At 43.5% G+C, this 16875-nt stretch overlaps 1 protein-coding gene across 1 annotated transcript in view; it reads right to left on the bottom strand.

The window, feature by feature from the left end:
• Nucleotides 1-323: 323 nt before the first annotated feature.
• Nucleotides 324-16875, bottom strand: part of SLC7A14 (solute carrier family 7 member 14) — a gene marked incomplete at both ends in the record, with an annotated part of 36136 nt that continues 19584 nt past the window's right edge. Inside the window, 4 exons of the mRNA XM_081329885.1 lie at nt 324-643; nt 3363-4240; nt 5656-5864; nt 8732-8878. Of these exons, the coding sequence (XP_081186011.1) occupies nt 324-643; nt 3363-4240; nt 5656-5864; nt 8732-8878 (1554 nt within the window). The remainder of the gene's footprint in view (nt 644-3362; nt 4241-5655; nt 5865-8731; nt 8879-16875) is intronic.

Below are 16875 nucleotides of genomic sequence, written 5' to 3'. Positions count from 1 at the left end.
AGGATCCAAACCTTGATAAGAATGGTTGAAATGAAGTTGCTGCCTCAATTCACACAACACTCTTAACCGGGTCAGTTAAAGACCTAACAAATGCCTTTGCACAATATGTTGAGCTTGCTAGTAGCTCATGAAGCTTGCCATGTTGTGGAAATGCTTATTGAGTTAGGCCATCATGGTTCATAATATTAATCTCCCCAAATGGGTGAATCCAATAACTGGGTTGAACAGGTTGTGTGAATACTGCCCCTGAATTTCAGCCCAAGTGTTAGCTTAGTGACCAAATAAAATTTAAAAAAAACACCATGGTTGTGTTTCTATCGCACCTACTCTGGTGAGTAGTCTAACTCATCATTAGAAATCAATGCATCTGAGTTCTTTTTATGTTTGGCTTTGTTCTTTGATTTGCTACTTGTCCGACTGCTTTCCTTTCCTTCAGCCATCTGCTGATAAGAGAAACCTTTGTCATCAGCAGGATCCCAGTCCTGGTGCTTTTCATTCCCAGCAGAGTCAAATCCTTCTTCAATGGAGAATGGATCCACATCAACATCGTAACGCTGGTAAGTGCTTTGGTGCAAAGCCTCCTCTCGAGCTGTGATTTCCAGTGTACTGTTCCATATGCCGTAGCCGAAATAAATCAGCAGCCCTAGGGAAAAAAGAAGAGAATTTGGCCCATCAGTGGCTATGTTCAAGTCCCCCATATTTACTGTAATCATGATCAATTGACAATGCCAGGAGCAAGAGAGAACCCAAAGCTGGTTTTTCAAGAGGCAACTGGACTTCCTTGTTTTTTTCTTTGAAGGCATTTCGTTTCTCATCCAAGAATCTTCATCAGCTCCAACTGGATGGCGGGGAGTGGATTTATATTCCTTACAGACAGCTGGTTATTTGCATTCTTTTAGAGAGTCGTTGAGGCCACTTGGAGGTTTATCTGTGTTGTCAAGGTCACCTGAGTATTGCCAGTTCCCCACCATCCAGTCAGGGCTGAAGATGCTTCTTGGATGAGAAGCAAAATGTCTTCAAAGAAAAACAAGAAAGTCCAGTTACCTCGTGAAAAAGCACCTTTAGGATAACTATGACCTGGATGACTGACAATCTCTATAGACACTGAGCAACAAAGTCCTGTAGATGAAAAAAGTCATCATAGTATATTTGATCAAACTCTGTCTTCTCCTTGTTTTTGATCTGCTTTTACTAAAGAAGAAGGCTGACCTACATTAGGACTACACAAAGCGTTGGAAGGATCTCACTTTGACATTTGTTTGAAGTGAAACAACCCATCCAAGCTGCTTAATGAAGTAACGCAGGATTTTTTTTCTCCTACTTTTTAAAATCAAAGTAAGGCAGCCATATGTCTACGGAGATTCTCAGTCCTCCAGGTCATGGCTGTCCAAAAGGTGCTTTTTCAGGAGGCAACTGGACTTTCTTCTTTTGCTTTTTCTTTGAAAACATTTCGCTTCTCATCCAAGAAGCCTCCTGATTTCTGACTGAATGGTGGGGAATAGAAGGATTTACATTCTTTGCAGTCATCTGGTCGTTAGCACTCTAATGGTACCTCTCTGAGAGTCACTGAGGCCACTTGGGGATTTATCTCCATCGTCAGGGTCACCTGAATCAAAAAGTGCAAATGGGTGTGGAGCCTTTCAGCAGTCCCGAGAAGGTTTCACACCCATTTGCACTCTGATTCAGGTGACCCTGAGGGTACAGATAAATCCCCAAGTGGCCTCCACACAGAGCTAACAACTGACCTTCTGAGTGCTGATCACCAGATAACTGCAAAGAATACAAATCCTTCTACTCCCCACCATTCAGTCAGAAATGAAGAAGCTTTTTGGATGAGAAGTGTGAAATGTTTTCAAGGAAAAAAAAATAACCGGGAAAGTCTAGTTGCCTTTTGAAAAGCAGCTTTGGGACAAGGCAGTCATACTGTTTCACTTCGCCTTGCTTCTGAGTTCTCTCCTGGCAGTCCCAAGACCTGGAAAAAGATTTTACACATCTTCCACAGACACGGAGAGGTTGCTTCAGGCAACCTGAACTGCGTGTTGTTTATCTGAAGAAGAAGCGCCTTGCTGCTGCAAATTGTGTTACCTCATAGCCTTACAGAGAAGAAGGTCACCTCCTGAGTGCCTAGAGAAGGCAACTCACAGAGATCCACTGTATTCACTGCTATAATGTTGAATAGTTTACTTTATAATATTTATAATTCAAGTATGGAATATATATACTGCCGGATAGTTATATAATTGGCTCAGTTCTGTTCTTGTTTCTTCCACAATGAATTCTTTCTCCCCACCAAAATATGTATTATTTATTACATTGTTCAGCTACAAAACAAGACACCCAGGCAGAAAAGGAACAATGTTGAAGACGGACAGTCTATTTTTCCTTTTCTTTTAGCTTTCCCACTTGTATGTTTTTCATAAGAAGATGATCAAAACAAGCTACAGTACATGCATCACCTAATTAAATTTTTTAAAAATCAGAGAGGCTATCCACTCTCTCTAGGTTATTTTTTTAAAAACTAGCCATAGAAAAATAGAGATTAAAAAGGGCCATTGAAATGAACAATCTGCGAATGGACTTAAAATGTAAATAATGGATGTGAATAAACAAGAGGCCATTTTACTTAAAGTTCCAATAGCTCACCATGTAAATGTAGTCTGGAATAGTCCCAGATAATTTATTTTTCAACCTAGTGAAGTTATGTGAAGGCAGTCCATAATTCATTAATTAATGTCATTGTTTAACTATGACCTAAGGAGCAGGTTCAGACAATGTAGAGTAAGTCATAAATCATGTTTTATTACTTGTATCTGGAATCACATTATGCCTCAGGGTATTGAGTCAAATAATTTTTGAAAAGCCGATTCAGCTATTTCCTTTCTCTAATAAAATAGGTTTCTCTTATACTCTGAAGATAAGCTGAATGGACAGCAGCTCCCATTACTGACAGCTGACATGGTGTTTCTTCATGGCTTTATAAACTGTGATTTGCAAAGCCATGGAGAATTGCCTGAACATTTTCACTGTTGGCTACTTAGGATTTTGAGACAAGGTGCTTCCAAATAGCAATATCAATAGCACTTAGACTTATATACTGCTCCACAGTGCTTTACAGCACTCTCTGGGAGGTTTACAATGCTGAGTCAACCTTGAGCCAGTCAGGATCAAACTCCTGACTGCGGGCATTTAGCCTGCAATAGTGCATTCTATCCAGTGCACCAGCATGGCTCCTAACCTTGAAGGTACCATCAAATCAAGAAAAACCTTGAAGAAGATAGGAATTAAAGTTTCAGTCCAACATTGGATGGTCCTATTTTTGGAAAGGCTGCTTTGATTACTCCCATTTCAAATTCAGGACATACCCACAAAGCACCAGACAGCAAACCGTATCCAAGTGATCTTTGAAAGTTTCAGCATGAGATAGATGTTCACGAGCATAGCAAATGCAGGAACAAAAGGCAGACAGGGGGCCATGTAAGGTAGCTTTTTGGGGTTTTCTGGCTGTTGAAGGATAACAAAGACCAACATAATAATCAGCAGGACCATGAGGATCACCAGAAGAATTGCCCACCAGCTCTGGTCATAAACATAGTCCACTCCAAAGATAATGAAAGAGCAGAAGACAAACATAAGGATAAACAGCAAGAGTACACAGGTAGTAACAGTCTGGCCTGTAGCTGCTGTAGGCCTGTCCATTTTCCCTGGCAGTCCAAGATGGATTCTCATAGTGTAATATCGTGGTCCTATTAATTTCTTCAGCTTGATGAGATAGATGTTTTCAGACTCATCTGCTTCTATTCCTGAGGTCATGTCAACTGTGCCATAGTTGGGATGGTTGATGTTGTAGGCGGACTTGTCTGATTTTCCAATTAGCATCTCATTGTCACCCAAGGAAGGGAGGTTCTTTGCACCACAGGTGTTGGCGGGGGGTCCTGCAAAATCTTCCCCATCACTAACTGGAGAGCAAACTTCTTTTTCACAGTCAGCTAAAATCCCTTCTTTCTTTTTTGTGTGTTCTTCAGAAAGGAATTTGACAAAGCCATCAATATCACTCTCTGGTTGATACCGCAGAAGTAGGACACATACAGAGACTAAGGTGTAGGCAAGCAAAGTACCAATGGACATCATCTCTATCAGGTCCCTCAGGCTGACTAGCAAGGAGAGGAGTGCTGCCAGAAATCCTGAGACAATGCATGCTACTATAGGGGTCTCAGTATAGGAGCTTACATGGGCCAAGAATCTAGGGAGAAAAGAAGGAAAGTTACTCAGCATCAACTTCATATTTAACTTTACAGACAGGCAACACCACACACAGTTGGGTGGGATAGGATTTCATGATCTACTGTCCTTCAGGTGTGTTGAGGTAGACCATAAATTCCCAGCCAAGACAGATCAAAGCTATATTGACTTGGAATTCTGAAAGTTACAGTTTCCACACATCTGGAGGACAATGTGTTGAAGAAAGAAACTGTACTATGTTACACAACAGGAGAAAAGCCTGAAAACGTCCTGAAAACTTTCAGTGAAGAACAGGGGGTAAGGTCAATCCTACCTCCAGTGTCACTTTATTTATTGTATTTGTTTATGTGGCAAAGAAAATATCTGCAAGGGAAACTGTTAGACAAACTAACCCAATTCCTCCAGGATACACACAGGCCTGCCTTAACATTTAGCAGATCAAGACAGTCGGGAAATAGAGAATGATGTCCAGCTATTCCTTCTAAACTTCTTCATCATTTCTCTTTCTTAGATTACAGAATTGGGTTTCGCAGATAGCCTGCTTTGCATTGCTAATTTAGCTTTCTGCCCTCTGAAAGACCCTTGCAATGTTGAAATGAGTCAAAACCCAGCTCAGTTGGGCTTCTCTACATGAAATGGCTGACCCTGCATGCCTCACATTATTGGCATAGCAATATTCATAATTTGGATTTGATGCACGTCCCTTCATACTGAACCTTTCAACTCTAAAATAAGCTTCTTATATTGTTTAGATTTGAGATGTAGGCCAAATATGTTAAAATTCAATTATATGCTCATTGAACCACAGTGACTGTGGAAGACTTACATGGCAATAGACAGTGGGTAATTGTCCCTGAATTCATTCATGATTCATGAATTATGGATAAGGATTGTACTCCTATCCATTCACGTGCTCCTCCTCTCGCTTCATGACTTCTCCAGTGAGCAGATCCCAGTTTAAACTAGAATTGCCATTACATTTGAGCCAAAGAACTTAGAGAAGATCCTGGCTTATTATCTTGATTATTTAATTAACTTTTGTAAGCTGCCAGAGTCACTGTTAGTGAGCGGGTGGCCATATGCATTTTCTAAACAGATAAAATAAAATTAGAATTTTCTGGTTTGAACTTAGTGGGAAACTTGAATTAGATACAAACCACAAACTTCTCTCCACTGAAGCTGACAGACGATGAGAAGAATATGGGAAGGCCGTGGAGCCCTCACATTCACCCCGTTGTCTGAAAATGATCCACACACGTTTCTGCACAGCTGCTTTGAGATGTTATCTCAGCACGGAAGAAAGCCACCACCCAAGAAGAACCTCAACCTTCTTGTCAGGATTTAAAGTATTTTAGGCACTTGTACTTGTTTGCACTCTGATTATCGATGTGGTGTGGATATAGGTTAATATCTTACCTAAAGAGAAGTCCATCACCAGCCATAGCATAAATTACCCGAGGCATCGGGAAGAGGGAGCCCAGCAAACTCACGGTGAGCCCAGCAACAGATCCAATAGCAACAATGAACTTGGCCGTGTAAAACCCATGAGCTACAAACATCTCCATCAAGGGTGATTCCGTATCAATGTCTTTGTATGGCACCATCAGTGTTAAGACAATGCTCACCTATTGTAGAAAACAGGAAGACAGATAGTTAGAGAAAGGGACATGGACGAAAAAAAATTTGAGCTTCCACTAATACTGAACTTCAGTATCTTATTTCAAATGACTAACAACTTATATACAGTAGTTATGCTGGTGTTTGACATTTTTTTGGTCAAAACTGTTTGAGAACAGCAAGAAATTGATACTTCCAGAGGGCTTTTCAGTCAGATAGTGTTTTTTTCTTTGTCTATATATTTATCTTTGAGCTGATCTTGTTTTTGGGGAGGGGTTGGCATTGTTGTTACCTTTTTAAAATTGTGAGCCATCCAGAATGATTAGGAATCAGATGGTCCTCTAAACCGAATTAATACAAAAAAATAAGGAAATAGTGAAATTCTAAACTGTGCTACACTAAATTAAATATATCTTTAGTACTACTATTTCCTAAGGGACGTGGTGGCTCAGTGGGTTAGGACACTGAGCTTGTCAACCAGATGGTCGGCAGTTTGGCGGGTCGAATCCCGAGTGCCGCGTAACAGAGTGAGCGCCTGTTACTCATCCCAGCTTCTGCCAGCCTAGCAGTTCGAAAGCACGTAAAAATGCAAGTAAAAAAATAGGAACCAGTACGGTGGGAAGGTAACAGCGTTCCGTGCGCCTTTGGCATCTAAGTCATGCCGGCCACATGACCACGGAAACGTCCTCAGACAAACGCTGGCTCTTCGGCTTTGAAATGGAGATGAGCACCGGCCCCTAGAGTCGGAAACGACTTGCACGCATGTGCGGGGAAACCTTTACCATTACCTTTACTTACTATTTCCTACTATTTTTTTTTAAAAAACCCAAGACTTTTAGTTTCGCAAATCTAAAAAGAAGCTACCGTAATTCCATAATGTAAAAGAAAGTTTAACCTGCAACAAAACGTTAGCTGCCCTTATGATTATTGGTGAACAAGTTCTGGCTTCATTGACTGAAAGGAGTCACATTTTGCCATTGGCTCAGCTACTGAGAAGTTGTGGAATGTTTATGAGTATTCCAATAGTTCAGTGTTTTTTTAAAAAAAACCACACACATCAGTATGCAAGGCCAAAGAATAAATGGAGTTGTTGGATAGGCAGCATTTTACAACAACAGTTAACTGTAAGCATATGAAAGATGTGCATGGGAGGATTATTTCACCAGGGACAATATGTAATCCAAGCAGCATGTGCCTTCTGTATAAAGTATGTGTGTGTGTGTGTGTAAAATGGAATGTGAATATAAAATAGGCAAAGACAAGATTAGAAATAGCAAACTTATCTCATTCTTTGTTAGCAAGACTGAACTAAGATCTTTTGTTGCCTGGATAGGACAGGAAATTACTCCTTCCCTACCATCTTTCTGGCTATTTTATTTTCTCAGACAGAAAATCCTACAAATGTCTTTCTCTCCTTTCTGGCCCTAGAACTGCAAAAATAATAAACTAAATTCCCATTCAATTATCAGTTAAAATTCCTTTGATGCATTGAATTTGAATACTCTAAGGTATTATCCCCATATTAGCAGAGCAGAATTCCAGCTGGTTTTTGCCCCCTGATAGATTCCTTTTAAAAAGTTTTGTAATTGCCAACATTTGCGAAGTGTGAAGACTTTAAATATATTTTCTGCTAATTTAGATTATTTAATTTATCACTGTGCTTTTGAGACTTCTGATGGGACTAGGTTCACAGCAGATGATGCAGGAAAAATAAGGGACCCTTAGATCTACTTTCATATCCTCCTCCTCCTCCTCCTCCTCCTCCTCCTCCTCCTCCTCCTCCTGCTTTGGGTGTCGAGGGAGATACAAAATTCTGGCTCCTGCCAGAACTATATAATTATAGTTCCTGTATCTGGGCTGGTTAAATTCATCAGAAATATGCTTTGTTCTAGATTTTTTTATAGCCCGGATATTGACAGACAAAGTAACCAGAACTACACATGCAAGCTCAATGGTTTATTATAGTCTGCCTATTATACAGGAATCTCCCCAGACTGCCAGTCTTAGCCTGGGAACAGTAGTTAAGGTTCTATAGAGCTTAAGGAGGGGAGGGTCAGCTCTGGACCTCTTGCAGCTGTGCAAGGACTCAAAGCTAATCCCAGACTTGATGCTTTTCCCCCCCCCCACTTGGTTGGGTGTTTCCCAACTGATATGATATTATTTATTTATTTATTAATTTAATTTGTATACCGCCCTTCTCCCTAGGGACTCAGGGCGGTGAACAGGGCAATACATAAAAACTAGATACAAAAATTAAAATTATTAAAACATGATTAAACAATGCCCATAAATTAATACAAATTTAAAATTAAAGTCATTTCCCACCCCGTCCCATCAGGCCAGGCCAGCTTGTTTAAAGAGGTAAGTCTTAAGATCGCGCCGGAAGGAGCAGAGATCGGGCGCCATCCGGAGCTCAACCGGAAGATGGTTCCATAAATCCGGTGCACCCACAGAGAACGCTCTCCCCCTGGGGGCCACCAGTCGGCATTCTTTGACCGGTGGCACCCTGAGGAGGCCCTCTCTGTGGGAGCGTACTGGGCGGAGGGAAGTTGACGCCGGCTGCAGGTGCTCCCCAAGGTATTCTGGACCCATGATAGCCTCATACAGACTGCCAAACTACTTTAAGAAAAGCTGATCACTCCGATTTTTTCCCCTTGGAGATATACATTATTGTGATGCTAGTTGAGAATTGTAGGAGCTGTAATCCAGTTTGTCCTGGTTACCTGGTTGGGAAAATTAACTTCATAGTGCAGTGATGAATTGACAAATATTTGAAACAGTTTTTTGGTGTGGAAACAGCCCTCATGTGCACCTTTTCTCTCCTGCAAAGCAGAAAGTTTTATTGAGAAATTTCACTCAAAAATTTGTTACTTACAGATACATATGCTACAAGGCATGTGACCAATGAAGCAGTGATGGCATATGGGATAGATGTATTGGGACTCTTGGCTTCTTCTCCTGTAGTAGCAATGATGTCAAAACCAATGAAGGCATAAAAGCAAGTGGCTGCCCCTTGTAGTACCTGCAAAGTATTTATATAATGTTTCCCATTAATGCTATACAATGATGATTAAAGCTTATTGAATCTTTACTTAAAAGTTTCCTTTGGGGTCCTTGGTGCTCTCTGACCTTGGTTGTTTTCTTGTAGGCATTTCATTACCAAACTAGGTAATGTCATCAGCACCATCAATGAGAACCAAGCTCAGATTTGCACTCTCTGCAAATCAATGTAGCCCCCTTGTTACATTCTTTCATAAATTTCCCTGGGTTGACTAGAATGGCTTCACTTATTGTTTTTTCTCTTATTCCAATTAATAACAATAATAATAATAATAATAATAATAATAATAATAATAATAATAATAATAATAATAATAATAATAATAATGATGATGATGATGATGATGATGATGGAATAGTTGGACTGCATGGAACTAGATCAGGCATGTCAAACTGCTGGCCTGTGGGCCGGATGTGTTATACCAAAACTGCGCCCATACCATTGCCGGCAATGGGGAAAAAGTCCCGATACATCATGGGATGTCACGTGACGTTGTGAGTTTGACATGCCTGAACTAGATGAAACCATATGCAAATCAAATGTAAAATCTTGCAAACTACAATTTTTTTATTTAAGAACATACTGTACTTCAGTAAGCTCTCTCAGTTTGCCAGCAGAAGTGCAGTTCTATAGTAAAAAAAATTAATTTGGCACCAGCTACTGACTATTTAAAGTTTCAAAGTTTGTAAGCTAGGGGTGCATATTTTTAAGCAACTGCAGCAGAAGTTAAGACTCAGTGCCATAGTATACTTGAAGATAAGTCTAATAATCATAGCAGGAAGACTACAACATTAGAAGGAGGATTTTCACTGGGAAAGAATATAAGAGAAAGCATTAAAGTGTGTTTACATAGGCTACCCTTTCAATTACTTTTTGATTTTTAAAAAGTCATGGGATTCAACTTGCAATACATTAAATATAGGTAGTTTTCATTTAGCAAGCACAACTGAGACAGGCAACTTTGTTGCTAAGTGGGGTGGTTGCTAACTGGAAAGTCATGTAATCTCAAGTATGCTTACAATTATATTTCAGCTTCCCCCGCCCCCCTCACCCTTTACAACACTCACCTAAGTGTTTGGTTAATTACTAAGGGAATTGTAATTTACATTCATTGGAGAAGAAGAGATTACAAGAGAGTAAGCTCTAGTATCCTAGGCAAACAGCTGTGCCATTGCATTGCTTTCAGTGTGTATTCCCCATTGTGTGTCTGCTTAGTCTTTTGTAATCCTTTTCTCTCCAATCTTTCCACTGTGAGGTGGAAGGAGGGAACCAAAAAAAAAAGGTCAGGCACAGGATAACTCATACTGACTGTAATGGCAAATATGTGACAGAGAGAGAGAGAGAGAGAGAGAGAGAGAGAGAGAGAGAGAGAGAGAGAGAGAGAGAGAGAGAGAGAGAGAGAGAGAGAGAGAGGTTGCAAAAGTCACAAATGCATCTCTTCGTTACAAAATTATTTTTTCAGCACCATTCTAACTTTGAATGGTTGAAGCAATCAGTAAACAAAGTTTAGCCATAAGCATCAACCTAGCAGCATTAGGCAGAATTCAAAGCAAACATGCTGGACCCCATTTCTTTTCTCTTACTCACAAGCAGCCAAATCAAATCTGTTAGTATCTCATCCACTTTAAAGGGATGCCTTTTGTTCATTTTCTGGCTGCAAAGTGATAGCAGAAAAAGCAAAGTGCTCCTTGACCTATGACCACAATTGAACCCAAAATTTATGTTGCTAACTGAGACATTTGCTAAATGAATTTTGCCCCATTTTACAACTTTTCTTTCCACAGTTGTTAAGTGAATCACTGCAGCTGTTAAATTGGTAACACAGTTGTTAAGTGAATCAGGCTTCCTCATTGACTTTGCTTGTCAGAGGGTCACAAAAAGTGATCACATGACCCGGGACACTGCAACCATCATAAATTTGAGTCCGTTGCCAAGAGTCTGAATTTTGATCATATGACCATGGGGAAGTGATAATGGTTCCAAGAGTGAAAAATAGTCATTAGTCACTTTTTCCCAGGGCCGTTTTAACTCCAAATGGTCACTAAATGAACTGTTATAAGTTGAGGACTGCCTATATTTAGCTCCAACATGAGTCCTATCTAATTCATCTGAAATAAAGGCTAAATGTAGTAAATTCATATTGGGCAACTGTATATGTTGTCCAATATGCCAGAGGTCCCCAACCCTTTGGGCGCCAGGGACCAGTTAAGTGGAGAGAGAGAGGTTTTCCCGTGGACCGGTGTGGTTGTGGTTGTGTGCGCATCCCGTGGATGGGGCTTTTCTTGTTTCTGCAGACTGGTTGCTGGCATGACGCGGCCCGGTACCGATCCACAGTCCGGGGGTTGGGGACCTCAGCTCTATGCCAGCCAAAAATGGCCAGATCAAATGAACACATTTCTACTCTGGTAGATGCTAAATCTCTTCCTAGCCTAAGTTTTGTTTTTGCAAAAGTTGCCACAGCATTGTAACTTTAACACTGCTGAATGCTTTTTTTTTTTTTGAACGACCTGTGGGAGGAAAGAACCAATTGGAGTAAATCTTCTCCTCTCTCCCCATCTTGAAGGGGGAGTGAATTTTCCAAGGCAAATGTTGGTGTGGGAGATAACTTCACTCTTACATAAACTGAATCATTGGGCAAGGTCAAATTTAAAAAAAATATATAAAAAGATTAATCCTCCCTTTCCTCATTCTATCAGGAATGTCAAGCTGGTTGGAGAGAATCCCCTGGGAATTAAAAGGAAGATATGGCAGGGTGAGAAAGAGAATTTGACCCATTTTCTGTGAATAGACCAGGATGATTGTATAACAAGAGAAGACCTGGGTATGTTTTATTAGATAGCCCTTCCTAACAAAACTTGATTTTTGCTTGTATCACTGTTCATCTCAATGAGCAACTACCTACAAGCGGTGAGGCGCTCCGACCCTCTGCCTTCGACCCAAGGTTCTGGGAGCGGGGATGTGCAGCCACCTGAGCTCCGACTGGTGTACTTGAATGCCAGGTCCGTGGCTAATAAGGCTCCCCTCGTCCAGGATTTAGTCGAGGGTGAGCAAGCGGACCTGGCCTGCATCACGGAAACCTGGTTGGGCCCAGAGGGTGGTATCCCCCTGGTTGATCTTTGCCCACCAGGCTTCCGGGTGCTACACTGGCCTCGGACTCAGGGTAGGGGTGGGGGAGTGGCTGTGGTTATGAGGGAGACATTATGTCCGCAGGAGGCCACCGTTCCTCAGATAGTCGGGTGTGAATCTCTCTTATTGAGGTTTGGTCCCAGGGCGCAGTTGGGCTTGCTGCTCGTGTACCTTTCGCCTAGTCGCGTAGCAGCAGCCCTGCCTGAGCTTCTCGATATCCTCTCAGGGCTGGTGATTGAGTTTCCCAAACTTATGGTTTTGGGAGACTTCAATCTACCATCCCTGGGAGGAGCATCTGAGGTAGCTCGGGAGTTCATGGCTTCCATGACGGCCATGGACCTGACGCAGGTAATTCTTGGACCGACTCATGAGGGAGGTCACACCCTTGACTTGGTTTTCTTATCTGGTCGGTGGTTAGATGATCTTGGTGGGGGCTCCCCAATTGTTATGCCCCTGTCATGGACCGATCATCATCTCCTGCGGCTGGTCTTCCGTTTTGCCACTCCCCACCGTGGGGTTGTTGAGCCAACTAGATGGTTCCGCCCCAGACGCTTAATGGACCCTGAGAGGTTTCAGGCAGCGCTGGGGTCCCCACCTGCCTCCTCAGCTCACAGCTCGGCAGATGCCTTAGTGGAAGCCTGGGAAAGGACGGCCACGGAGGCACTTGACCGAGTTGTACCCTTGCGGCCCCTGACCCGGCGCAGATCCCAATGGGCTCCATGGTTCTCCGCGGAGCTCCGGGAGATGAAGCGTCGGAGACGGGGCCTAGAGAGCGTTTGGAGGTCCACCCGATCTGAATCCGACCGATTGCGACTAAGAACCCACATTAGGTCTTATCTCGCAGCGATGAGGGTAGCGAGATCTAACTACTTCGCTGCCCTCATCGCGTCCGCAGATAATCGCCCGGCCGCCCTATTTAGGGTGACCCGCTCCCTCCTTAATCAGGAGGTTAGTGGGGAACCCTTGCAGGGGCGGGCCGAGGAATTTAGTCAACATCTGTCGGACAAAATCGCTCGGATTCGGACCGGTTTGGACTCCGACTGGGCAGTATCGGACGATCAGGACACGAGCGGTCTTGTCAATGTCACCTGGGAGGAGTTCGATCCTGTGACTCCGGAGGAAGTGGACAGGATCATGGGGAGGCTGAGCTCCACCACATGTTTATTGGACCCGTGCCCTTCCTGGCTGGTTTATGCAGCCCGGGAGGGGACACGAGGCTGGTTCCAGGCGGTTATATCTGCTTCTCTGAGTGAGGGTAGTTTTCCCGCCGCCTTGAAAGAGGCGGTGGTGAGACCTCTCCTCAAGAAGCCTGCCTTGGACCCGGCTGTTTTGAATAACTTTCGTCCGGTCTCCAACCTTCGCTTTCTTGTGAAGGTTGTTGAGAGTGTGGTGGCGCATCAGCTCCCTCTGGTCCTGGATGAAGCGGATTATCTAGACCCGTACCAATCGGGCTTCAGACCCGCGTACAGCACGGAGACGGCATTGGTCGCGCTGGTGAATGATCTCTGGAGGGCTCGGGACAGAGGATACTCCTCTGTTCTAGTCCTATTAGACCTCTCAGCGGCTTTCGATACCATCGACCATGGTATCTTGCTGCGGCGTCTCAGGGGATTGGGAGTGGGAGGCACGGTTTTTCAGTGGTTCTCCTCCTATCTCCTGGGACGCTCGCAGTCGGTGTTGGCAGGAGGGCAGAGGTCGACCGCGAGGCCTCTCGCTTGTGGAGTCCCTCAGGGGTCGGTCCTCTCGCCCCTTCTGTTCAACATCTACATGAAACCGCTGGGTGAGATCATTCGTGGTTTTGGAGTTGGGTATCATCAGTATGCTGATGATACCCAACTTTTCATTTCGACCCCAAACCACCCCAGTGATGCCCTCGACGTGATGTCCCGGTGCCTGGAGGCGGTCCGGGTCTGGATGGGGAGGAACAGGCTTCGTCTCAACCCTGACAAGACGGAGTGGCTGTGCGTACCGGCATCTCGGGATATTCAGGATATCCCACCCCTCATTATGGGGGGTGAGTCTTTACCTCCTGTAGATAGGGCTCGCAACTTGGGAGTCCTCCTAGACTCACAACTCTCCTTAGAAGATCATATTGTAGCTGTGACTAGGGGGGCGTTCGCCCAGGTTCGCCTGGTGCGCCAGTTGCGGCCCTATCTAGACCAGGATGCCTTGCGCACAGTCACTCATGCGCTCGTGACCTCTCGTCTTGATTACTGCAACGCTCTCTACATGGGGCTACCCTTGAAGACCACTCGGAGGCTCCAACTGGTACAGAATGCAGCCGCGAGAGTTGTATTGGGAGTCTCCCGATACTCCCGTGTTACACCTCTGCTCCGCGAGCTGCATTGGTTACCAGTTGTCTTCCGGGTGAGGTTCAAGGTGTTGGTAATGACCTACAAAGCCCTCCATGGCATGGGTCCAGAATACCTTGGGGAGCACCTGCAGCCGGCGTCAACTTCCCTCCGCCCAGTACGCTCCCACAGAGAGGGCCTCCTCAGGGTGCCGCCGGTCAAAGAATGCCGACTGGTGGCCCCCAGGGGGAGAGCGTTCTCTGTGGGTGCACCGGATTTATGGAACCATCTTCCGGTTGAGCTCCGGATGGCGCCTGATCTCTGCTCCTTCCGGCGCGACCTTAAAACCTATCTCTTTAAACAAGCTGGCCTGGCCTGATGGGACGGGGTGGGATTTTTATTAACGACTTCAATTTTAAATTTGTATTATCTCTGGGCATTGTTTAATTATGTTTTAATAATCTAATTTTAACTTTTGTATCTAATTTTTATGTATTGCCCTGTTCACCGCCCTGAGTCTCTTGAGAGAAGGGCGGTATATAAATTAAATTAATAAATAATAAATAAATAAATAATCTGCCTCTTGATGCCAGGCAGTTTAATCATACATTGCTTAATTAGTTTGTTAAGGCCTCAATTCTTCAGAGAGCAAGATAATTATGTTTATGAATTGCTAATATCACCCTCCTGAGTAATTTCCTTTGGAGCCCTTTCAATTTTGACAACTTAGGAAAGAAGTGTTGTCTTTTGGGTTTACCTGAATAAAATTCAGGGGTAGGCATCAGAGGAGGGTTAATTTGAAAATGAGCAGTAAAAGAGAAGCACATTTCCGTAAGGAAAGGAAAAGAAAACATTGAGAAGTGGAGGAACTGAGGGCTGTGTATATGTGTCAGGGAATTCCGAACCGGAAAGAGTTAATCCAGTCTAAACCTGCCAATCTGGATTGAGGAGAAAAATGGGCCTAACCTTGAAAATTCAAATTCTGAGCAACTAATTTGAAGCAGAAAGGTCATTCTCTCTCATCAATGAGCTCTTAAAACTGGTCTAAGTTCCATTTTGCTTCAGTTTTTTTTGCTTTCCATCACAGGGAGATGCACCTCACCTGGAGAAAAGTTGGAGACTTAGAAAACCTGGAACTAGATGAAAATTAGGATTTTGTATTTATATATATGGGAGTGACCTAGCGTATTTCATTATGGCATCAGTTCCATTTTGTTTCCCTCTATTATGTATGCATGTTCTTGAAATATTAAGTAAAATTAAAGCCTGTGAAGATCCATGGAATTTTCCATTCCCCCTTCCCACTTTCTCCTACTGTCTTCAAGCATCAATTACTTCCTTGGTTCAATCAGCTGCCATTGCCAAGATCTTGTCCAGATGTCTGAAGGCTGTTGGGAGTCTGAACAAGGAGGAATAGGCTAAAACTCAACTTTGACAAGACCAAGTGGTTGTATTTGGACCCTTCAGATCTGGAGATGTTCCATCTTTAGTTCTGAATGACAGTACATCCCCCAAGATGCATTTGTGTACAAATTGGGAGTCTTTTAGTCTCCTAGCTCCTGCTTCAGGAGCCCAGGGCAGCTGTGGCCAGAAAAGGTTTTGCACAAATTCATCTAGTATAAGTACTCCTCCACCTATGGCCATAATGGAGGACTCAATTACTGGTGTAAGTTATGATGGTCTTTAAATAGGTCACCACATGACTGTGTCTGATTTTACTTTTTTGTGGCGGTTGTTAAGTGAACATGGTGATTGTAAATCAAACAGTGTGGTCATTACGTTTATTTTGGGGTGTATTTTTTTACAGGGAACTGGAAGTGACTGCCAGTTGCCAACAAAAACACTGTAAATCACAGCTGTGGAACCATGGTTATTGTAGTTAGCTGCGAAGTCATGTCCGACCCATCGCGACCCTATGGACAATGTTCCTCCAGGCCTTCCTGTCCTCTACCATCTTCTGGAGTCCATTTAAGCTCACGCCTACTGCTTCAGTGACTCCATCCAGCCACCTCATTCTCTGTCGTCCCCTTCTTCTCTTGCCCTCGACCTTTCCCAGCATTAGGCTCTTCTCCAGTGACTCCTTCCTTCTCATTAGATGGCCAAAGTATTTGAGTTTCAACTTCAGGATCTGGCCTTCTAAAGAGCAGTCAGGGTTGATCTCCTCTAGGACTGACCGGTTTGATCGCCTTGCAGTCCAAGGGACTCGCAGGAGTCTTCTCCAGCACCATAGCTCAAAGGCCTCAATTCTTTGGTGCTCGGCTTTTCTTATGGTCCAACTTTCACTGCCATACATTGCAACTGGGAAGACCATAGCCTTGACTATACGCACTTTTGTTGACAGGGTGATGTCTCTGCTTTTTAGTGTGCTGTCTAGATTTGTCATGGCTTTCCTCCCGAGGAGCAAGCGTCTTTTAATTTCTTGGCTACAGTCCCCATCTGCAGTGATCTTGGAGCCCAGGAAAATAAAATCTGTCACTACCTCCATTTCTTCCCCATCTATTTGCCAGGAATTGAGAGGGCTGGATGCCATGATCTTGGTTT

The sequence above is a fragment of the Vipera berus genome (assembly GCF_964194415.1).
Source record: "Vipera berus genome assembly, chromosome: 5".
Lineage (NCBI taxonomy): Eukaryota > Metazoa > Chordata > Lepidosauria > Squamata > Viperidae > Vipera > Vipera berus.
This window is presented reverse-complemented; position numbering and strand designations above follow the sequence as displayed.